This window comes from Hydra vulgaris, chromosome 03 (genome assembly GCF_038396675.1).
Source record: "Hydra vulgaris chromosome 03, alternate assembly HydraT2T_AEP".
Taxonomy (NCBI): domain Eukaryota; kingdom Metazoa; phylum Cnidaria; class Hydrozoa; order Anthoathecata; family Hydridae; genus Hydra; species Hydra vulgaris.
Window position 1 is genome coordinate 3,401,605 of NC_088922.1, and position 26,499 is coordinate 3,428,103.

The window sequence follows — 26,499 nt, forward strand, 5'->3', positions numbered from 1 at the left end:
CATCTTAATTGAATCGTCAATTTTGGAATCCAATTCTAAATCTAGAAATGCCTTTTTAACACAATATTTTAATTTGTCAAATCTTTTAAGCATAAGCAATAAGCTGCTCCATCGGGTTTTACAATCCATAATCAAATGGATGACCTTTCCAAACTCAATTTTTACGTACTTTTGTAAATAATTTTCATTTTTGGTTGGGGACCTTTTAAGGATTTTTACAATTTTCTTGACCTTTGTTATAACAGGTCCAAAAACTTGGTGTTTAATAGTAACCTCAGAGGTTTCATTAAACAAAAATGAATTATTTGAATCTTGAATACAATCTTCCTCTTCAGAAGCATAGTCATTAATACAATCATTATCTTTTTCTTCATCACTGTGGTTCTCTAAACTTGCAATGGTAGTGTGCTCATTATCTAAAATTTCATCGATTTCCAAGTAATTGGGGTCATTTTTATAATAAACTGATATTACTGCCAGCTGTAGAGCGTGGGCAAAGCATAATTGTTGATCACTTTCTATAATTTTTCCAAGTTTCTTCATGACGCTTGCACCATCCGTGGTAATACCAATGATATCGTCCTCAAGTTTTATTTTAAAATTGTTGAGTCTTTCGTTTAGAAGTGAAACGCACTTTTCTGCTGGCATAGATCCTAAAATGCGAATAAATTCCAATAACTTTTCAACTCGTGTACGTTCACATTCATGTAACTGCAGTTTCCAAAAGAAGTCCACTCATCAAGCGTTAAGGAAAACTTGAAGCCTCTTGATATTTGATCAATTATTTCCTTTATAACTAGTTTTTTAACCTGTTCATAGTAATCTAACACCATTTTTCGAATAGTGTTTCGTGATTTTGGGACATTTTTAAAGCCTCGTGCAACTAACCCAGCTCGTATATCAGAAGAATTGCAAATTGTATTAAATGATATACCATCTTTTGCTGCCATACGGGCAAATACTTCAGGTAGGCATTCATCTTTTTTCGATGTTGTTGGAAAATAACTTGTGATTTTCGGTTTTTTATTTTTCGGTTCTAATAATTCTTTTGAAGTTGAAGGTGTCGTGGATAAACTTGATTCCTGCGATGTTAATTTAATTTTATGTATGGAAAGTAAATGCCCATGAAGACCTTTCGTTGAACCACCAGCAATTTTTAATATTTTTTTGCATGTAATTACTTTGCATAAGGCTGTTTCATCTGCTCCTTTTAAAAAATGTTTCCATATGAGATTTGTGCTGTTGAATTCAGCGTAGTTAGTCGTGATATTAGGCTAATTTCTATCTTATTGAAAAAAAAAAGTTATATTTTAAGCTATTTATTGACTAATTATCTTTATTCATAATTCAAAATGAACTTATGTGAAAACAATTATACTTCGAATTAATAAATAGAGTTTATTTAATATACCTTCCGTATTTGATAACTTTTAATGTTAAAGAACTTGTGACAATCACGCCAACGTTAAGAATTTAAAAAATAAAAGGAAAACATTGCATGGAGAATAAGCAGCTCAACAAATTTTATAGCGAAAATTTAGACATTTTAAATAAATAAATTAAGTTTAATCAATTTTTGTTTTTATTTATTGTTTATTACAATCCTGAAATCCCGGGAAATTTTAGAGACTAATCCCGGGATTTCGGGATCATAAATTTGTCTGTAATCCCGGGATTTCGGGATCCCGGGATCCCGGGATTGCCATCCCTACTAGCAATATATTCTTCAGATGACTGATGAAACTTTTGTTGCTTGTTTTGGTACTTTTTTACTCTGAAATTCTGCTGGACTAACAAATATTGACTTGAAAACATTATCATTTGCTTGCAAAGGTCCTTAAACTGGTGTTAAAGCTGTATTATTATATTCAATTGTTGGTTCTGGTTGTGTTAAGTTGTCATTACTTACTAGAATGTTCTCTAATGGCGTTTCTAAAACCATGTTCTTTTCTCGAGTTGTGGGATCAACGCCCTCTATTTTGTCCATTTTCTTCTGCCAGTAATAAAATAAGGCTTCTTGTTCTATTGCGCCTGTCCCATACATAAGATTACGATGAGCTCTAAAAGATTTTAATTGGCCATGTGTCATATCAGTTTCTAAATCATTTTTGGTTTTATCAATTGAACTTAACAGTTCGGCTATAACCGGAGTTTCAGCGGATTCTATGAGATCCCTTTGAATTTCATTTTCTTGTACACTTAACGGGACTTTTGTAAGATCCAAATTTTCTAGTAAAAAAGGACACAAGCCGCAGCATTTAAATCCATTTGGTATTAAAGTTTGATTTTCCTGTGTTTTAGCAACTGCAGTCTGGAGCAGGGGCGCAAATGTCCTTTTTGGTAGAGCAACTCCAAGATTTTTAATTCTCCATTCTGTAACTGCTTAAAAGTTTAAAAGTTAAATTAAATTAAAGCTTAAAAGTTATGGTATAATAAATACTAATTTGTCCTGGTTTGATAGTTACTTGTCTAATAGAAAGCAGTTTATTTCATATGATAGCGGAAAAACGGAATATAAGTCAATCACCTGTGGTGTTCCTCAAGGATCAATTTTAGGACCACTTTTATTTCTCGTTTATATTAACGACTTATATAAATTTTCTAACATTTTAAACTTAATTTTGTTTGCAGATGATACAAACTTGTTTTATTCTAGTAAAGATATCAGTAAATTATTTCAAACAGTAAACAAAGAACTTGAAATATTAACCCAATGGTTCAAATCAAACAAACTATCTTTGAACATCAATAAATCCAAATACACTTTGTTCCATCGTCTTCATAAAAAACAAGATATTCCATTAAAACTTCCTGATCTTTTTATTGATAACGCATTATTAAAAAGAGAGCAATCAAGAAAATTTTTAGGTGTGGTTCTGGATGGAAATTTAACCTGGAGGGACCACATAGGTCTAATTGAAAATAAAATATCAAAAAATATAGGTGTTTTGTATAAAGCCAACCAGTTTTTAAATCTATCTTGTTTAAAAAACTTATATTTTTCTTTAATTCATTGCTACTTAAATTATGCAAACGTTGCTTGGTGCAGCACAAACGCAACAAAAGTAAAAAAACTGTTTAGTAAACAAAAACAGGCTATAAGGATAATTACAAACGTAGACCGTTTCTCTCACACTCAAACATTATTTAATAAACTTAATATTCTAAATGTATATAAACTAAACCTTTACCATATTCTTATCTTCATGTTTAAACTTGATAAAAAAATATCACCAATGTTATTTAATTCACTTTTTGAAAAAATAAACCACATATACCCTACCAGATTTTCAAAAAACAATTACATTCAATCCAAAACACATTATTCAGCAACCAAATTCTCAATTGCTAACCTAAGCTGTGGAATACAATATTAAATAATCAGCTGAAATCTAATTATTCTTTAAACCAGTTTAAAACAAAACTTAAGCAATTACTGATGATACATGAAAATGAATTAAAGTTCTTCTAAAAAGCTTTTTAAACTAGCAAACAAAAACAAAAATTAACCTACTAATTACTCTTTAATATTATATTTAATATTCTAAACAATAGTCTGCTATTGTAAATGTATTTCTTATCTTATAAGTTTTGAATTTACAAACGATTTTTTTAAGTTTTATTATTTGAAATACTAATTACTAAAAATATTGTAAAATTTTATAATTTCAATTTTTATTAAAAAAAGTTATTGTAAATTCTTTTTGTAATATTAATACTTATATATCATCTTATTTTACTAATCAGTTCTTAAATATAAATACTCTTTGAATTACTAAATATTTTAAACGTTATATATTTTATTTTTTGCATTTTGTTAAAACATTTTATTTGATGAATATGCATTTTTTTTTTGGGGGGGGGGCTTAATGATAAGATGAATTTTGTCTTCTTCAAGCCCCAGTCATGTAAATATTTGTTTTTATAAATTACGAGTGTAAATTATTTTCAATCGGCAAATACAATACTAAAAAAAAAAAAAAAAAAAAAATAACTATGTCGGTCGAAATATCTTTTGCAACATGAATGTAAACTCGGTCCAATGGTTGTGCAAAATGGGTGCATTTAGGTGGCAAACAAATGATGACAATACCATTTTCTCTGCAAAGTTGTCCCAAATCTATGGTCAAATGTGACTTGTGACCATCTAAAAAATGAATTATTGGCAATTGGACATTATTTTTCCTTAAAAAATCAATGAGAGATCCAGATATATAATCGTAAAATGTTTGGGACATCTGGTAACCTTTGGCTGATTTACCCATAACCCAATCTTTAGGAAAGTTGGCTGCAATTTCTGGTGGAATTCACCTTTCATATGGATACAAAACCAAAGGTGGTGCAAATAAATTACTTTCATTTACTGTTATCATAACTGAGAAACTTTCTTTATCACTATTAGCAGTGATGTTATACAATCGTTTTTTTTTTGTCCAAGTGCATTTTTAATAGATGGACAAAAGATGACTCATCAAGATTCCGAATTCGATTGGGATCCTCAAACACAGACACTAAATCATTTTTATCCATATAATCTGTTATTTTTTGGAACCAGGTTTTAATATCTTGTTTCAAAACAAGTGTTCTATGATTTGGAAGTGTCTGAGCCTTTTGAATCGAAAGTGTTGAATGTCTCTTGAAAAAATTGCGTGCCTAGCGAGTGCCAATTACTTTTTGGTCAAGATTCATTTTATGTGCTAAAATAGATGCACCCTTAAGGAGAAGTTTCTTTGTGACTGGCATACCAACAATGGCCATATCAGTTAGCCAATTTTTAATTTTAACCTCTACGGTTTTATCAAAAATTTTTGGACGCCCTATTTGACTCTCTACTCGACCTTGTATTCGTTGAACAAGGGTTTTCTTAGGTATTTTATAAAATTTAGATGCTGCATATATTATCATAGTCTTCTTTTTTATTTTAACCAATGCTTCATCCATATCCAGCTTATATTGACTATTTACATCTCAGTAAAACAAATACTTTGATTGACCGAATTCTCCACCAATCCAGTCATTTTTTTATGGAAAGTTTCTTCAAAAGCATTTAGTTAAAATGACAAAAAGTATTTTCTTAAAATATATCTATTTTATAATATACAAAATTTATCGTTTGTTACATTAGAACTTTCTAACAGCATAGGACTTTGTTAGGTCACACCACGGTATACTGTTTACATTATTCAAAAATATATAGGTTTGTTATTTATGTTTATTAACAAGACGCAATGCGAAGTTAAAAGACGTCATTTTTGTAATAAATTTTCATTAAAAAAGTTCAGAAGTTATATCTTTTTTTTATTTATTCATAAAATAAAATTATTTTTTTGTCAGTATGTTTAAAGTATCTTAACTTCTAAGTCTAAGACTTCACTTACTTCAAGCGAAAAAAAACTTTCAAAACATACTATAAAAAACACAAAATAATGCAGCATTTGTAATTTTGAATTTGCTGTTCATTTAAAAGACATCCATCTCAAGCTAATCTTACTCAATCTTTGTTATGTTCTGGTTACGGTAATACCTCATAAAAAAATTCAGCTGCATATTTTCATGCATTATGATAAATTTTAAGCTACTAATACGCAGCCATTTTTTTGCTTTAATATTCTCTATGTTTATAATTCGTATAAAATAGATGTAAATGTACAAATCTTCAAATTTTTTATAAATACCAATAACTAAATCAGGTTGCTAGGTTAAAAAAAATTACTTTTTTGTTTTAAATGATTTCATACACTCTTATTTTATCGTGAATTTTTTAAAAAAAAATCACGATTTTTTTTAAAATTTTTTGCATTTATATGTACTTTATAGGAGTTATAAACATTGAGATTATAAGATCAAAAAAAGGTTGCGTATTAGTAGCTAAATATTTATCATAATGCATGAAAATATGCAGCTGAATTTTTTTATGAAGTATTGCCATAACCAGAACTTAACAAAGATTGAGTTAGCTTAAGGAGGATGTGTTTTAAGCGAACAGCGAATTCAAAATTGCAAAAAGCTGCGTTTTTTTTCCATTTTTTTATAGTTTTGAAAGTTTTTTATCACTTTAAGTGAAATCTTTTTGACGTAAAAGCTAAGATATCTTAAACATACTAACAAAAAGAAGTTTTTATTTTAGGAATAATTAAAAAAAAAAAATTGAAATTATAACTTCTGCACTTTTTTAATGAAAATTTATTACAAAAATGACGTCTTTTAATTCCGTGTAGCGGTCCTGTTAATAAACATAAATATTTTTGATAATATAAACAGTGTAATTCATTAAAAAAAAATTATTTTATAATGTTTTGAAAAATTTTGAATTATTGACAATTTTTGAGGTTTTGCACCACGGTGGTTTAGTAATCGACTTTTAACACGCGCATGGGTCATATTTTGTTCAAACGTTTGTAAACAGGAACGATCGCAGTTAAAAAAGGATTTCTTACTAAAGTTTTATACACTTCAAGCTTTATTAATTTGTGGATAATGCTAAATTATCATTAAGCAATTATATCAAAACATTATATTAGGTATGGTAGACTTACCAAAGCAATCATTTAAATAATTTTAGGAGGAGAAAAGATGTGGTACTAAAGTGAAACTTTGTTGTTTTTCTGGGAAAGTTTAACATGTGCTTACATTATGGTCTATATTTTAAAGTTGTAAATTTTTTAGTCACTACCATTAGTTTTTTTTAAAAATATAGTAGTGTGTGAATCATTTAAAACTAAAACTATAACTGGGTTACTTTTTTATGTTATAACTTAATGCTTTTAAAAATTGATAAATTTTCTTTTTATTTGAAGATTTAAAAATACTAACAGAAATAATATTTATGCCATAATACTGCCATTTATTTTCTGAAAAATCTTTTGCAATGTCTAAAAACTCTTTTTGAAATTTTCATAAAACTATTTTTAAGTATCTGCAAATTTTCTATTCTTAGGCAGAGCTTTTGTTGATATTTTTTTACTATTGGGTGGTTTTTTATGAAGTGGTACTATACTTTTGAATTTAAGTATTCCTTTCATGTACCAGTAGGTACTCTTCATGCTGTTGAATTCAGTATGAATACTATTTGCACCCTCCATAAGTACCAAGTCCATTTCCTAATGAAAGATGATGCACAATATTCAAGCATATGAAGCTTAATTGTAATTGAATCATTTGGCCAATTATCATGGAAGTATTTCATATAATCTTCAATATGATTTTCTGTGAACAATTATATATAAATATTATATATATTTATATATATATATATATATATATATATATATATATATATATATATATATATAATAACAATAATAATAGTAATAATAATAATAATAATGTATATATAATATTAATATATTTCATACCAAGATTTTGAATGTTTTCTTCGTTGAACTGCTCGCAAGAGTTAATAAGCTTGTGGCTTAAACCCCAAACTTATCAAATAGGACTTTAAAGTTCTGACAAAGTTAATAAGATTCTTTGTGTCAGTATCGTTGAAGTTCGACTATGAGCTTTCGTGTTGAGTTGCGTTCGAAGATACTTTTCATCTAATAATGTTTTTTAAATAAAATAAGTTAGGGGAGACCGGGGCTAGTTGGCTCGGTTTTTACTTTATGAGCTCTGTAGCCTTAACAGTACATTTTTTTAAAAATATTAAAGTGTATTCTTAAAGAGTATGGATTAGGGTATCTTATAAAATTTGCATTCATTTACAAAAAAAAACTCTTAGGGTCTTTCCGGACCCTCAAAAAAAAAAAAAAAATTTGCGCCAACTTACCCCACCACGGGGTAAGTTGGCGCAAACTATAAAAATGATTATTAATACACTATTAAGTGCAACATTAATTAAAATTTTTTTAAATTAATTTTTGCAACAATTTTATCCCAAAATTTAATATTACTTTTAGCTGGTACCAAATATTAGTCCGTATAAAAGCCAAACAGTAACCCACCTTTTATCTGTGGAAAAAAAAACTAAAAAAATTTTTTTTTTAATTTTTTTGTAAGAATATATATTTTCAATATTGTTAAAAAAAATAAAAATAAAAATAAATAATTTTATGAAAATAAATAATTTTTTCCATAGTAAATGCTATGAGCCAACTTACCCCGTGAAAAATTTGTCAACTTACCCCGAAAGCTTTTTTTTTAATAAACAGTCTTTAGATCCTGAAAAACGGCAGCTTTGAAAAAAAAGTCTGACTGAATATAGTAAACCAATTGTGACTGGAACTTTTAGAATAATTTTTTTTTCATACGACTAAATATTTTCTTTGTAAAGTAAAAAGGAAGCGATGTTCTAAAAGTTACGTTTTTGTCCAAAAAACGCATAAATCTCAATATCTCCCATGCGCATGCGCGAATTCTGACAATACTACAGTGAATGATAAAATGGTCAATAAGGAAGTTTCTGAGTAATTTTTGTCACTTTCTGATGAAAGGCTCTAAAGATAAACGCAGTTCGTCAACTTACCCCTGCGGCCAACTAGCCCCGGTCTCCCCTATATATGTTAAATTACATTTTCAGTTTACACTTTTTTCATATATATATTAGATATACATTAGGGGTGTTTAAAAAAATAAAATTTTAAAAACGTGAATACACAAGAAGCTAAATTTGGAAATCTTTTCTTTATTTTAGACAACACTTATCAAAAAAACAGGATACACAACAATCTAAGATCACATTTGCAAAAATTTTTTTTTAAATATTGAGATTTACCTTGCACTTAATGCCAAATAATTTTGGAACAATTTTGGCATTTTTCGGGGTATTTTGCCACTTAAGAACAAGGTAAATGTCAATAATTTTGGAATTTTTTTTTCATAATTGCATTTTTTTTATATTTGCCCCAAATGTGGCTTCTTGTGTATTCGCGCTTTGGAAATTTTATTTTTTTGAACACCCCTAATATTCATATACATATAAACAAATACTTACTGACCATACCTATCTCAATATACTTTTTATCGAATTTACTACTTTATATTTAACTTTATCATTAATTCATCTTTAACGTTTTGTTAACATTGTTACCAACAATACTTTTTCCTGTTTTTGCATGGTATGCTTGTCTGTGCACTCCTAACAAACTAAGTACCTTGTCGACCAAATGACATCTTAACGTGGTCAGTTTCTTTCATTGTTTTCAATTCTGAGATGTATGAATATAGATATGGCGATTAATACTCATATAGGTACAAAATACCAAAGCATAAAACCTTAGAAATTACATATCTATTAGGATCAGAACAAAATGATTATTTATGATTTATAATTTTTAGTGAACAATAAAGATTAAAATGTTTATCTTTTTTTTTTCCTCTCCAAAGTGAGTTCAAATACCAACTTCATATATTCTTCATTTTGATGGTTAGATAATATGTGATATTCAAGTTTTTCTGTCATAAGATGTATTTTGTCTTCAAGATCCTGAATATTTCTCTGAAGTTGTTTTATTAGGTATTGCTTCTCAATATATTTGTTAAACTCTTCACAGTCAAGTGTTTAGTTGTTTACTGGCAAATGTTTGCAAAAATTTTTGGTTAATAATATGCATCAATATCCCTTTTGATAACACTTATTGAATTTAATGCAATTATATCTGATAGACTTATTTGTGATGATGATGTTAACAAGGTTAAGAAAATTGGTATTGGAGTTTGACAAATATTTTGATGATTCATGCGTTCTGACAGTTGTGACTTTAAATAATCTACCATAACGTTGCTATCATTCTTCTTGAATATTATTTATCATTTCAACAACATTGCATTTTGTTTTAGATAATAGTTTATTATTGATCAGTGGTAATGTACATGGTGCACAAAACAAATACAGACAGTTTTTTAAAATAACTAGTTTATACATAATACCATTACAAATATAAAAGAAACAAAGATTTGGTTAATGTCTTCTAGTTTCAGATTTAAAGTTGGTAGAGGTGAAAGTTTAGCTTGTATGTTATTTATTGCTTGTCAAGTCCAAATTTCTTCATTGGAAATACTCAAGGGCTTTCCCTTTTTAGTTCACTTTAGTTTCCTTCTTTTATTTACTTTAAAGCAAACACATTCACATTTCTTGCAATTGCTAATCCAGGTTCTTAGTTTAAGATTAGTATTTGAACTTATTTCTATGTTTGTCATTATTGAATAGCATATGTAATACATCTTCTGTGGGTGCACCTTTGGGTCGTCTTTTTCGATTCGTATAAAAAAATGTAATTCTACTCAAATTACATGGTTTGTTAAATGAACACTACGATTTACAAAATTTTCTCCACATATTTGACATAATTTTCTTATTTTTGTTATATTTGACTCAGTCATTTTTATATTTATTTATAGCCAAATAATAGAGTTTAATGTACACTGTTTTTAAACTTAAAAAAGTAACCCATTCTAACTTTTTTTTTAATATAAAGATAAACTCTTCTAGTTTTAAAATATATTAGGTTTTAAAGCCTAAAAACTTAAATATGCGCTTAATTATCCAGCGTATTTAAAGATACTAAATTTTAAAAATTTTAATGTTGTGAAAAAATACATGGCTATATTTAAATCAATTTAAATAATGGGATATCAATTATACATCTTTATAGCAAAGCTATAAGTTACTTTTTTATGATATTGTTAAAAATAAATTACTACATAATGCATCCACATAGTTATTCCACTTAGTGTGGTATAATCCTTAAATGTAACTAGGTAAATTAAATGTGGCTATCATATTGATCATACATATAAAACACAATCTTGCCTCATTTTGAATTTTAAATTAACCAATTTTAAACTACGATTCCATTGCAATGCATTATAGTAAACTCTAAAAATAGAATATATATTTCATGATATCATGCGGTTTACAGTTTTGATAAAAATTCAATTCATAGTTATAAGTATGTTTGAGCGGTTTTGTAATGAATATATTTGAGAATTGTTATTCAAAATAAACTTCCAAATAAATTTGTAAATCAGAGTTACACTTAACAAATAGCTCCATATGTGGGCTACACTGATCATCAACATGTATATTAATCATCAACTTGTAACATAAAGTTTTACACTTTTATTCCACTTGAAAGCACTATCGCTACATGTGGGCCACATATACCTTTCTTATCGGGATGACGTGAAACATGTCCAGCGCTCGCTTTGAACACTGGATTTCTTCGTTCTAAAGCAAGCGCTCTAACCACTGCGCCAGGGACGCTTTTACTGTTTGTTATAATAAATCTTTTAACATTATCATTATTTATTAACTATTACTTTTTAATAACAACATATATATGTATAAGTATCATATATTATGATAATTACTTATATGTATATAAATGCTATAAATGGGTCAGGGTAGCAACATAAGTTTTTGTCATGTCTAATAACATCTGTCCATCAAGATCTGAACTTTCATTGATGTCTAATACCATTTGTGCAACTACATCTTTGGATTTTAAAGATTTAGTTAAATGTTTTAAATTATTAAAGTAAAACAACATCTGGAAAAAAATATTATCTAGTAATGCATTATTTTAATCAGATGTAGTTATTGAGATCATTTGTAATTTTTTGCGGCAAGCAGACGTGTTTTATTTTTTTTAATAAAAAAAAAAAAAAAACTATAAAAATGGATAAAAAATAATATTGATATTCGAAAGAAATCTAACTAAACTGGGAATATAGTTGAAACACAAATATCAACAAATGTCGTTCGAGATATTTTTCACGAAATGTTTTCAAAACAGCAGATATCATTAAGCTTATCAGTGGTAACTTAAAAATAAGTAATGATAAAATAAATGAGCTATTTAATGAAATACATAAATCAAAACAAATTTGCGACTCTTTAAAAAAATTAATTAAAAAGTTAAACACTAAACTTAAAGAAATTACCGAGAGAGTAAGAATCCCAGAAAAGACAAATAAAAATATCGAAGAAAGCCTAACAGTTACTCAAGACATCAAAGAATAAAAGGTATGCGAATTAGAAAAGAAAAACAAAAACAGTATAGGTGAAGAGGAAAAGAATAAATTACGACAGCAAGAAGATAGACTCAGAAGGAATAATCTTCGCATCGACGGGCTTCCCAAAAACGATCAAGAAACCTGGGATGAAACTGAAAAAAAATTATTAATTTTATTTGAAAACGAATTAAATATTAAGAACGTGGGTATCGAGGAGCTCACAGAGTTGGAAAAAAAGAAGAAATTAAAACTAAAACAATTGCTGTTAAAACTATACATTACAAAGACAAAATAAAAGATATATATATATATATACAAAGATATATATATATATAAATATATATATCAATATATATATATATATATATATATATATATATATATATATATATATATATATATATATGTAAAGATATGTATATGTATAAAGATATATATGTATATTTATATATATATATATATTTATATATATATATATATATACATATATATATATATATATATGTATATATATATATATATATATATATATATATATATATATATATATATATATATATATATATATATATAGCTATATATATTTATATATATATATATATATATATATATATATATATATATATATATATATATATATATATGTAAAGATATATATATATATATAATGATATATATATATATATATATATATATATGTCTATATATATTTATACAGAGAGAGAGAGAGAGAGAGAGAGAGAGAGAGAGAGAGAGAGAGAGAGAGAGAGAGAGATACATATGTATATAAAGATATAGTTGTGTTAAATTTAAATTTTGTAAACATTAATTTTCTTGTATTGTTTAGTCAAAACAACAAAACTTTTCATTTCATAAAGTAAAACTGTTAACAATCTTTCAGTATTTTTTTTGTTGCCAAAAAAATGCCTAACAACCGTAAAAAAAAATCATGATTAACATTTAATAGTGATGGTGAATGCTGGATCTTCTTGACTCAATGCATGGGTTTTGCTTGTGTCTCTGTTTTTATGACTAGGCATCTTATTCAATTATTTCCTAATAAGGTTAGAGCTCTAAAACTCAGTTTTATGGTTCTGAGGCCGGCTGGTAGTCAGGTTTTCCGAACTCTGTGGTATCTCTTAAAGAGGTTGATTCCATCAACAGCTAAAAAGTATCAAAGCATTAACAATGCCATGTTGCGCATGGATGGTGTCCCTGTTTGTACTTTTGGTGTGCATTGCAGAGGCCACATTTGGAGCCCGTTGTTACGGCTTAGGGTTTATTAATAGTAATGAGGCAGTTCCTTGAGCTATTAAACAGTATTCTAAGTATAATCTATGCTTTGAGTCAAGTTCTTCAATCAAATTTAAAAGCAAATAAACTACATAAAACACAAAAAACCATCATCATCACCAAGTTCACTAAATCATTCACTAATATTCGTGGTCTTCGAAGTAACTTTTCTTCTGTTGAGTCTCATTTGTTGCAAAGTTCACCAGACCTACATGCTTTTTGTGAGACTAATTTGCGTTCAGCTGTCTCATCGTGCGATCTTAGTGTTAATGGTTATCTTCGTTTAATTCGAAAAGACTCCAATAGTCACATGCTTGGCCTAGACATTTAAATTCATAAGAATTCACCCATTTGTCGTGAAACTAGATCGGAATCAACAGACTGTTCTTTCATGTGCTTTCGTTTAGCACCACTTCACTCTATCGCCTTTCTCATTTTTCTATATCGTTCTCCTTTATCTCAATTTGATGTTATTTCTGATAGTATTGATTAAGCCATCTCTCTTTATCCATCAGCCTATATTGTTGTTTTCGGTGACTTTAATGCTCATCAGACTGAACGGTTTGGCTCAAGTGTCAGTGATTCTGCTACTATTAAACACCACAACTTTTGCCTTTTTCAATCCCTAACTCAAATAGTCAACTTTCCAACTCGCTTTCCAGACAACCCGAATCTTACTCAACTTATGTCTTGTTTCTGATCCTAATCAGTGCTCAGTTTCTCCACACGCACCCTTAGGTGGTTCTGATCACAGTTTGATCTCTTTAAAATTAATATCTCATTCTTCTTCATCAACTGAAACACCCTATTATCTTACCTCTTACAAATACAGTAAAGTTGACTGGGATTCTTTTTGTGATTTTCCTCGTGATGGCCCTGGGGTAGAAATCTTTTATCTTCCCGTCGACAAATGTGCTTCTTACATAACTTCGTGGATTCAGGCTGGTATGGAATCTTTTGTTCCCACTCGACAATTCTAGGTCAAGCCTCACTCTCCTCCATGATTTTCCTCTCATTGTGCTGCTGCGATTGCCAATCGAAACCGATATCTATCAGCGAAACGATTCTCTTGAAAACTTTTTCTTTTTCTGTTTCTTCGTTTTATCTTCTTTTATGATCCTCTCTATGATAAAAATTACACACATATTTATCTACAGTATAATGTATAGATTAAATATACATTACATACACATATGCATATAATATATGCATATTACATACAATATGCTTATAATAATAAGATCTAAGATCTAAGTCTGTTCTCACAAAGCATTGCAGAAGAGCATTTAATTAGAAAGATCACGCATCCCTTCTTACAATGACGCAAAATATTCACAGGGCTCGCATTGAACTCTGGATTTCTTGCTTCTAAAAGTATGCATTTTAACCACTGGGCCAGGGCTGCTAAAACCTCTGCGCTAAGACTGCATTTATGTTATAATTTGCCAGAGTAAAATTTTCATACTAATTTACCACCGAGTTTTCTGTTACCTGTCAAACCTTCTGTTACCTGTCAAACCTTCTGTTACCTGAATGTCAAACCTTCAGTACCTTGGTGTCAAAGTCCGATTTATAATCACAGTAAATACAGGATTAGAATAAAATCAAAAATTGTATCGTACCATAAATTTTAAAAACTTTTTTAAATTTATAAGTAGGAAATAATAGATTTAAAAGCTCCATCAAAAAATATTTTATTTGTTTAAATTGTAAATATTTATAGCTTGGACGGAAATAACTAGCTTAAATTTTTGGCACTTTCTTAATTATATGTGCACATACATAGGTTTTTTTTGGAAATTTCCCTTAACAATTAACCTTAATTTTATAAGGTTTATGTCAGTGTTGTCTGGGTTTTGATTTATTTGTGCATATAAAAATTATATAATGAGATAGCATCTAAAATTGATGCTAACTGATAATATATACTTATAAATAAATATATATATATATATATATATATATATATATATATATATATATATATATATATATATATATATGGATATCAATTTATATCAATTTATATCAATTTATATTATACAAAATCATATCTCTTCTTAAAATTTGTAATTTGATTGGTTGTGTATTTTTAAATAAATATACAAGTGTTTGAACACAAAAAAAGTTGAATTTTATGTTTTCAGCTTTCAATAAAGTTAAATGTTTAAACAACTGAATTCATTCCTGGGCAATATAAAAAATTTTTACAAAAAATATTCAGCTTAAACTTTAAAACAGAAGAAAATAAAAATGATGAAATTTTTAGTTTTGCTTCTTTGTTTTGTGAGCCATGTTGCTTTAAGTTGGGTTCCAGAAATGGAGAGTAAGTATAAACTCAGAAAACTAGAAAATGTAAATTTAGTAAGTTTTGAACCATTTGGTTGTAATATTTGTTTATTTATTTAATTTTAGATAAAAATCTCTTTGAAGGAGACATGGTATTGACTCCTGACGATATAAATTCTAATGGTTACGCGAGCATTGTTGGAGGAAGGTGGCCTAACAATATAGTCCCTTATGACTTAAGTAGAATGAGTAAGACCAATGAATTAAATGCGTTTTTAAGTAATATTTTAAACATCATAAAGTAATATCGGAATAATTTTTATTAAGTTTGTTTCAAAATTAATCTGAATATTTTTTACAAGTTAGTTAGTAAATAAGTAACTCTTTATATATTAGTGATTAACTTAAATTTATTATTCATTTTAACTAACTTTGAACAAATTTAATTATGTTTATATTACTTTATAATGAATAAAGTTTAAATTAAAAATTTACTAAATTACTTTAAAAGACTTTTTAATTATAGAAGAAATAACTTAGAAATCATGAAGACTAAAACTAATTTGTTCCTCTTCATTTATTGTTCGCAACGCATATCAATTTATTGTTTGCAACACCAAACAATTCATTGTTCGCAACTCATAGCAAATCATTGTTCGCAAGTATTCCAAGAGCATTCCTTCTTTACAAAAACATGCGAGAAAAATTATTTAAAGCAAAGTAAGGGCATACCAAACCTTTTATAATAAAAGACATAAAAATAATGAAAATAATTTAATTTAAAATTTGAGCGTAAATTTTTTAATAATTTATTCACACATTGTGTTACATATTACATTCAAATTTTGTTCTAATCATTAAGGTTTGTGTAAAATGTGATATTTTGTGATACATATCTTCTTTTAGTCCTTTTTTATTATTTTTACTTCTTTTAGTCCTTTTTATTTAAATATCTCCACTTTTTGAAAAAGTCGAGATTATTGATTATGTCATGTAGCTCAAAATAATGTTTTTCTACTATATTAAAACCTAAGCTGTAATCAAAAAAATTGCGAAGAAAATATAAGTAATGAAATCTTTTAAAAAGCCGTTTCACAAAGTTTTTGTTTTTTAAATTTCAGATAGAACAAGATAATTCTAAGCTCTCAACAATCATGTAAGCATCTCAACATCAGCCATGAAATGCAGTGGTGATTGCCAATTGGCATGAAACCTAAAGTTCCATAAAAAGTTGTTTTTCTAAGTTTTAAGTATAAAAACGCTCTGTTTTTAAAAATATAAATATTTCCTAATTATTGAGCTCTCTCTATCTATATATATATATATATATATATATATATATATATATATATATATATATATATATATATATATAACTAGACATAAGAATTACCTTTTGCAATAAAGAATTGCAAAGTTAAAAGTCGTTGCAATAGTTGTAATCTCCAAAAATGCATCTCGCAATAAAAATAATGGTCCATCTCATAATAGAAATAATCACTTTAATTAACAGTAGTTAAGTAAACATTATATGCTAATTAGAAAAGTATTTTGAATGTAAAAAACATACTGGTAAAACTTTGCGGCAGTTTTCTTTTTTTTTTTTTCATTTAATAAAAGTAAGCTTCACAATTAAAAAAATAATATTCAAATAAATAATATATGAATAATATTCAAATAGATAATATATGAATAATATTCAAATAAATAATATATGAATAATATTCAAATAAATAATATATGAATAATATTCAAATAAATAATATATGAATAATATACAAATAAATAATATATGAATAATATTCAAATAAATAATATATGAATAATATACAAATAAATAATATATGAATAATATTCAAATAAATAATATATGAATAATATACAAATAAAGAAGAATTGCAAACTCTGTTAACTTTACTATAAAAATGCGGATGCTTGCAGAAGATCTTGTCATCGAAAACCACTTAAACAGATTACAATTAAATAATATTAATAAAAAATATTTCGTTTATGTGAAATAAATTCCTCCATTTAAAACTTGGCACAATCTTGGTAAAATACTAGACTCTCTTAAAACATAACGTAAATATTTGAGTTACGCCAGAATCAAATTAACCCACATCATACTTAATAAAAGGTATTTTTTGTTTACAAATCGCTAACGTATCCTTGATTATTATAATGATGATGCATCGTCTCTTCAGAGTACTTCAAGATTCACTGACGAAAAGTGTGTCTCTTCAGAGTACTTCAAGACTCACTCACGAAAAGTGTGTCTCTTCAGAGTACTTCAAGACTCACTCACGAAAAGTGTGTCTCTTCAGAGTACTTCAAGACTCACTCACGAAAAGTGTGTCTCTTCAGAGTACTTCAAGACTCACTCACGAAAGTGTGTCTCTTCAGAGTACTTCAAGACTCACTCACGAAAAGTGTGTCTCTTCAGAGTACTTCAAGACTCACTCACGAAAAGTGTGTCTCTTCAGAGTACTTCAAGACTCACTCACACAAAAATCACGAAAATGTTTTTAGTTTGAAAAATGGTTCTTAAAATATGATTTATTTCATACTTTTGACATTTGTAAAGGTATAGAAACTTTTTTATGATAACTTTATTTCCATAAAGGTTCATCAAATCATATCCATGTTTTAAGAGCAATCGATGAGTATCATAAGCACACGTGTCTCAAGTTTGTAAAAAGAACAAACCAAGATGCTTATCTGAGCTTTTATCCTGGTGGAGGGTATGAAACTTTTTATTAACAATTTTTTTTTGTCGTTTATCAAAACTTTCAATTTTCAAAGACTCTAAATGAATAACTAAAAAACAAGCATTTTTTATTTAAGTACTTTCATGTTTATGTAGCTATTTTCATGGTACCTCTCAAATTTTATTGAAGTATTCGGAAGCTCCCATACCTAACTATAATGCTCCATAAACTATTTTTCCGGCTTTCAAGCAGCTGGGCATACCTAATAATAACTTTCTAAATAGGTACTTTAAGCACTTCTAACTAAATATTCCTAAAATAACTACAAAAAAAAGTTATACTTATGCCTATTATAACTTATGCCTATGTTTTTAATTAAATATCTTGGAATAATAAATGAAGTTTGTTTAGCAAGAAATTTTTTTAAAAAGAATTAGGTATGAATAGAACTAACTTTCATTGTTAGGTATAAACTCTAATTTAATTATAATATCTTAATACATTATTTTTAACGATTTTTTATGTTTATCCATCATGACCAGGTGGTAAATTAAAAAGGTAGGATAGTACAACGATTACAAGTTAAACACTAATGCGTTTGAAGTAATGCATGTCATTACTACGTTTGAAATAATGCATCTTTGTACAGATAAAATAAAAGCTCTTTTTTATTTCATTTTTGTTTAATTATTTTATTATGAAGTTGTTAATATATGACTACGAAGTAAAATATCATAAACAATTTTATTGTTTTTACATTTATGGTTTATGTAGTTTATAATCAATCTTTAAGAAGTCACTCTTGGTTTACATATACGAATATTAAAGGCTTAAAACTTTGGGTTTTTTTTATATTATTGATGCAAACCAAATGCCTGTTTTATCTCTGATATCTGCTTGTGGTATATTCCAGCTCCAGCCCAGTGGGCACAGTACGTTTTTAAAACGTTCTTTGGACGTTTTTATTAGGTTTAAACCTTATAAAAACGTTTGTTTTCTAGCACTTCTGTTAATATAAAAAAAAGCCTGGTTCTCTTGTGATATGTATCCACTAAAAATATATGGCTAAAAAGATCTAAATTTCATTGGTAAAATGTTTTATAAATATAATATAAATACAATATAATGTAATATTGTATAAATACAATTAAATATAATAATAAAAAATATAGTATAAATACAATACGAATGTAAAGGGATATAATTAAACTTTTGATGCTGATCTTTTGATGTTGATGTTGAACTTTTGATGCAGATGCTGAACTTTTGATGTTGATGATGAACGATAAAATCTTCCAAATATTGATTTAAATTTATTGAAACTATTTTATGTTGCCAATTATTAATTAATGCATCAACATTAACCTAATTGAGAGATCAGCGTAATTTAAAATTAGGCGATCATTTTTGCTGCCTTTTATTTGCTGCTTTAGTTGAAAATAAACCAGCGGATCCAAATAGCGGTGTGATTAAAAACCGTAACACAAACAAGTATTTTAGATAAAAATGTCAATAACTTATGCATTGACGTTTTACAAAGCACGTTTTACAAAATCTAACATCGACGTATTCTAATAAATAGAGAACTGTATGAGATCTATTAATATGAAAACGGAGGCTTTTTAAAACTGAGGATTAGGTTTTGGTTAGGTACAATCTGGATATCTATAAATACGACTAAGATCAACTTTTTTTCTTTACATTTATCTAACATTGATGTGTTTTAACAAACAGAGGAGTTTTTTTTTTGTCAGAAAAGAATAAATAGAGCATTACACAATCTGCAACAATAGATAAATAAAAACAAACGCATTTATACATTTATATAACGCACATATATATACATACAGTGTATATTGTTGCAGATTGTATAATACTAAATTTATTCCTTTTGGGTGTATTAAACACACACACTCATATATATATATATATATATATATATATATATATATATATATATATATATGTATATATATATATATATATATATATATATATATATACATATATATATATATATATATATATATGTATATATATATATATATATATATATATATATATATATATATATATATATATATATATATATATATGTATATATATATATATATATGTATATGTATAATATATGTATATGTATAATATATGTATATGTATAATATATGTATATGTATAATATATGTATATGTATGCATATATATGTATATATATATATATATGTATGTATATATATATATATGTATATATATGTATATATATATGTATATATATATATGTATATATATATGTATATATATATATGTATATATATATATGTATATATATATACATATATATATACAGGGCCGTGTTGGCCAGGGGTGTACGGGACGCTCCACCGCCCCCTCCCTCCCCACAAAGCTGTCGTATAATCATTTGAGTTGGTACATCAAGCAAGTTTCGAACTATAGTTGGCAAATTAGAAAATATTTATTTTTAAAAATATTTTAAATATTTTTTTGGTGTCTCTAGTTGGCAAAAAATGCATACATCATCCCCCCTTGGAAGACCTCATCGGGACGGCCCTGTATAAATATCTATACACACACACACGTATATATACTGGTAGTCTATATCAATGCTATTCACGTTTAGTTGCTCCTCGCTTGTCGGTTATGTACGAGGAAGAATAAATGATGTTTCATTAGCTGGTGGTTGCTTGCGACTTGGTACAGTATTGCATGAAATCGGACATAGCATAGGTAAATTTAATAGTTAAAATGTTAAGAACTTTTTTTCAGTACACTATTTTCCAGATTGAAAATTTCTCATTTCTATTTTCGTTTTTAACCATTCATCTCTACTTCCCTTTTTCAATTATTGTATGTTATTTACTTTTTTTGAAAATACTCTTAGGTTTGTATCATGAGCAAAGCAGGCCTGACCGTGATGATCATGTGACTATAGTTTGGAATAACATTCAGTCAGGTAACTTATTTTTACTTTAATGTGTTTTATATATGTGCAAGCTCGATTAAATTTTTTTTAATTTTTACAGGGCTGTTGAGCAAATTGAAAAAATTTAATTCTGTACTCATTTTTTAAAAGCGCTTCCTTCAGTTTATATCTTAATTTTAGTTTAGTGGACATTGGAATATTTATTGCTATTTAATTACGTTTGCAAAAACACAAACTTCGGTCATAAAAAATTTATTCTATGAAAAATTTTTGCAGATTAGGAATTATTAATTATAGTATTTACACTTTCTTAAAATTTAAAATATAAACATTAATATCCCAACCGGCACATCGAGGTTCTTTTCGGAATTAAAACCTGTAAAGACAAGTGTTTGTCACGATCCAGGCCTAAACCAAAAACACGTATATGTTGCGGGCAGTTTTACTCGAGTTTTTGAAGTTTAAAAAATCAAATTTAAATGTCGCATGTTTTTATTAAAGGTTTCACTATACTTACGGAGAGTTACTATAATATAATACTACGTTTGCGTAACGGTGAAACCATTAATATTTTAACTGGTTTATGGTATCTTGTGATATGTATCCAATGCTGCATGTACAGCTGAAGATGATATTTGTTATGTTACGGTTGAACAGTTGATAAAGTGATCTGAGGGTGAAAACGCTTTGACACTTTTCATAGGGTGTGTTAAACCAGATTTAATATATATATATATATATATATATATATATATACATATATATATATATATATATATATATATATATATATATATATATATATATATATATATATATATATATATATATATATATATATACATTTTTTTTTTGTGCGGCTCCTAGAGTATAGAGATCTTCGGGGTGTTTCAAAATCCTTAAAACAATTTTTTTTTCAGGTTTTCCTTATATTCTTGTTTTAATTAGTTAAATTTATTTTTAGAAAAATTAGTAATATTCTGTCGTTGGTTAAAATATTTTTAATATTTTGCGGAGGCAGTGTATAAATGTAAAGTAGTTTTTTGCTCTATTATTTGGAAAAAAAAAAATTTTCTTTTAAAGTTAAAAGTTACTTTGAAAAAGTATCTATACAAAAACAAGCCTTTACACAGGTTCGTCTCTGTTTTTTTAGGATCAATTGTGTTAAATACTTCTATTAAAATTTTATGATCTACTTATGTGCTAGATTTTTTGCGCATTACAATCAGTCCGTCTTTACGGATAAGAGTTATGTCGCTGATAACAACAACTTTAGATTTCAATATATACAAATCTATCAACTTGCATACTATTGATTCATCAAAGCAGCTCATTGTAACGTTGCAACACTTGTTAGTTGACTTTTTTTTCCAGATATTATTGTTGTGAAACAGCGAGGACTATTTACAATTGTTAATAGGCTTTTGATTTCTTCTTCTAGTTTTTGTATGTTGTTACACAAATCTTATGTCATTTTTCTTTATAGTAGTTGTGATGGAGGGGAAAATTTTGGTATTGTTGAATTGGATAAAAGTGTAGTATTTCTATTTTTTTATATTTTCAAACCATTTAATAACTTAAGATTTATTTTTTTAATGGTTTAATTTTTTTAAATGTACATGATGGTTTTATTAAAATAAGTTTTATATATATATAAATATATATATTAGGTTGGAGTGAAAATAATTGGTTGGTCTAATAATAAATATTTTGTTGCGTTTACCTGTATAATAATAAAAAAAAATATTAATATGAGACATAAACAACCACCTCATTTTTACCTATAAACATCAGACAGGTCAAAAAGTATGCCACGCTGGGTCTCAATGGAACCGAAATTTTATAAAAATTTTAAAAATCATGTCTTGTAAAAAACGTCTCTAAAAAATGTTGATTAAAAAAAACTGTGAAAGAAGTTTATTTTTTATTGATGTTAAAAACGACTGTTTTCACGCAGTAAAATGTAAATTAATAATCTAAATCCAAAATAGTTATAGATTTGAAATTTTCATAAAATTTCGCTTCTTTTTTATAATATTTAGGACATGTCTGATGTTAAGGGCAAAAATGAGGCACTTCCTGTAAAGCATTTTAATTTTTTACAGCTGCTTCTGGTTCATACCAGATATGAATTCGCAAATGAGTACGGAGTATTGTGATGAAACTCACACTTTTTTTTATTTTCAACGCACTCTAATAAACATATATATATATATATATATATATATATATATATATATATATATATATATATATATATATATATATATAAACATATATATATATATATATATATATATATATATATATATATATATATATATATATATATATATATATATATATATATATATATATATACACGTAACATACTGTTAAACTAGTTCAAACTAGTATAAACTGGTTATTGTCTCTGCAACAAATATTCGGTTGCATTATTTTATTATCAAACATATTATCCTTTACATAAGCAGACAACAATATAAGAAAAAGATACTGAAACTTTTTGTTACTTTTTGAATTTTGTTCGTTATAACCTAAGAGTTTTAATTTTTTAGTTTACATTTGAAAATGTAAAAGCACCTGTTTCTAAAAATTATTTATTTTTAAGACATGAGATTTAACTTCGATAAGTTCGATCGTAACAGGATTAACAGCTTGGGGTTTCCTTATGATTATGAATCAATGATGCACTATGATCAAACAGCATTTGGTAGTGGTCGAGTGACCATTCGCACTAAAGATCCAAGTAAACAAAATTTAATTGGAAATAGACAAGGGTTCAGTGAAATAGATAAACAACAGATCAACGCTATGTACAACTGCAATCGAGGTAAGAAATGTTTTTTTCTTTTGTGTAGTATTACGAGTGTGTATTGAACTTTATTTTTTTATTTAACTATTTTATTTTCTGAAAAAAGTGCTTTTTTAAAAATGTGTAACCCTATAGGAGGATCAACTCTTCCCCCATCTGGTCCTCCTACTGTTTCTCCAGTAGCTCAATGTGTGGAAGGTCAAGACTTGGATAATAAATGCTTGGGATGGGCAACTTCAGGTTATTGCACAGCAATAGATCCTGCTCATTTGGAAACTATGAAAAAGAAATGCTGCAAATCCTGTAAAGGTAAGAAATGTTAACGAGTGATATAAGTATTATAGCTTATTACGGATAATGTTTATTATATAGATTATTGCGGATAACTTTAGTAACAAAGTTTTTTAAGCGACCTTAAACTATGGTTTAACTTTTTTTTATTTAATTTAGAAAGCGCTATATGTAACGACAAAAATACTCGATGTGACGAATGGGCTAGAAAAGGTGAATGTAAAGCCAACCCAAATTGGATGCTTGGAAATTGTTCAAAATCTTGTCTTGTGTGCAAATAAAATATGCAATATTTATTTTTATAATCTGCACTCATTGGCTATATTGGCTTATCGTGAAAAAGTGGCTAAAAAAATAATGAATTCAACTTTATTTGAACACAAATAATGTTAAAATGATATTAAATTAGAAAAATCTCTAAACAGGTTTATTTTTAACATAAATTTCAACATTGTCAGTGAGCAATAAGACAGATATTAAGTTTTAAAAATCGTTTCAAAATTTGATGGAGTCATTTGGTGACTGCTTTATTAGTATGTATTGCTAGTATAATATTATACGACTATTTGTACATTTTTAAGTTGCCACATGTGTAGCGACCAATTGATAACTGCTTTATCGAACTTCCCGTTAAAAGTAATAATTTAGTGTTTTATAGTTTTTAAAAAAATTCCTAGTTTACAATGCTTTGAATGTTCTTTGAACGTTTCACAAAAACGAGAAAAATTTAAAAATCTGGGAAAAACTAGCATTAATAATTTACTTAAAAATTTGGTATAAATATTCATCATTCATCATTTTGTCTTCATTGCCATAAATCATACATTGTGTCATCTATATTGCCATATGGATGTCAAATTACTTACTATAAGTTTATCTAATTAAGAAAAATTGTTAATAGTTACAGTTTATGCTGTTAGTTATCTTGCTAAGAAAAAGACAACAGCTATATATGCTTTCAAAGGTGTTAACAACATAGCTGTTAATTAAACTTATTTAACTAAACAATTGAAATTATTAACCAAATTATTTACTTGAAAATATTTATCTAGGTATTAAAAGGTAAACAATATTGAAAAACAGTTTGGGTTATATAAACTATATAGAGTTTTAATATATTATGAATAACGGAGCGCGCGAGGTATTCTACCATTTAGCATAATATCTTAGCGCACCGTTTAGCATAATATCTTGTGTGATGCGAGAATTTTCCTACATCACACAAAAAAGGACATTGAAATTTTGACTTTTTTCTTAATTGTTTAAAAGTTTTTTTTTTAATATTGGCTATTTGATTGAAACAGCCTCATAAAATAGAATTATTTACATAGTTAATGAAACAGTGAATCAGGTTTTAAAACATTTTGGTTTAAAACTCATTATACTGTATATTAGTAAGTAAATGCTCGATACATCATGCAATAAACTTGGTAATATTTGACAAGGTATATTTTATTATGCAAGTAACATAACAATAAGAATATAATAACAAGAAATAACAATTAATAACAAGAAATAATAAAAAATTTTCAATTTTTAACTAGCTTTATCTTTTTATCGGGATTTTTTAAAACCATTTAAAAAAAGATCAATTTAAGAAGTTGTTAATTTAACTTAATTATGTTAAGAAGACAGACTTGTCTTTGTTTTTTGTTTTTTTTTTTGCTTCAGCTGCATCTAATAGCTTAATAAAGTTTTGTGAGTCATGGCCATCTTTTTTCATGGCCATCTAGAATAAAAAATTAAGATCTGTTAGAACCAGTTTTTTGAAGAATTGATTTTGTTAAACCAGAGAAACGCAATGCCCTGCTTTGTCTAACAACTTTCTAAAAAAAATCTCTAAAGGCTTTTTTGTTTTGAAAATTGTTGAGAGATCTATTGGATTTTCTTTTATCTATAAAATGTGGTAGAACTGAGTTACCCATTGCATCGAAACAAGCTACAACAGTAGTTCTTTCCCAATTACCGGGTGTACCACTATGTAGATACTTGTCTCCATTTTAAGAAACTGTTTTTCCGGGGCAATAATTAAACTACATAATTATCACCCATATTCGAAATGTGGTTTATTAATTAAGTTGATTTCAATTAAAACGTTTTTAAGAAAACAAAAGTATTTTGTGACATTAATGCAAATAATAGCAGCTATACCAGTTTGACCAAAATTTTAAAAAATAGTCTAATAGCAACTGCACCAGTTAGACCAAA

The 26,499-nt window shown here is 27.1% G+C and overlaps 1 protein-coding gene across 1 annotated transcript; it reads left to right on the top strand.

Annotated features, from left to right (window-relative positions):
* Window positions 1-15,453: 15,453 nt before the first annotated feature.
* Window positions 15,454-24,713, top strand: LOC100208103 (low choriolytic enzyme). Its single transcript, XM_065792075.1, has 8 exons — window positions 15,454-15,574; window positions 15,664-15,786; window positions 18,161-18,278; window positions 20,883-20,989; window positions 21,144-21,215; window positions 23,797-24,018; window positions 24,136-24,309; window positions 24,451-24,713. The coding sequence occupies exons 1-8, from the start codon at window positions 15,502-15,504 to the stop codon at window positions 24,570-24,572; spliced, it is 1,011 nt and encodes a 336-aa protein (XP_065648147.1). The 5' UTR covers window positions 15,454-15,501; the 3' UTR covers window positions 24,573-24,713.
* Window positions 24,714-26,499: the final 1,786 nt, after the last annotated feature.

Bases quoted from the DNA above. Each gene is read 5' to 3' on its own strand.
- LOC100208103 (XM_065792075.1), top strand. From the start codon at position 15,502: ATGATGAAATTTTTAGTTTTGCTTCTTTGTTTTGTGAGCCATGTTGCT. The intron at 18,279-20,882 runs GTATGAAACTTT...ATTCACGTTTAG, and splicing joins AGCTTTTATCCTGGTGGAGG to TTGCTCCTCGCTTGTCGGTT. The intron at 21,216-23,796 runs GTAACTTATTTT...TTTATTTTTAAG, and splicing joins TTGGAATAACATTCAGTCAG to ACATGAGATTTAACTTCGAT.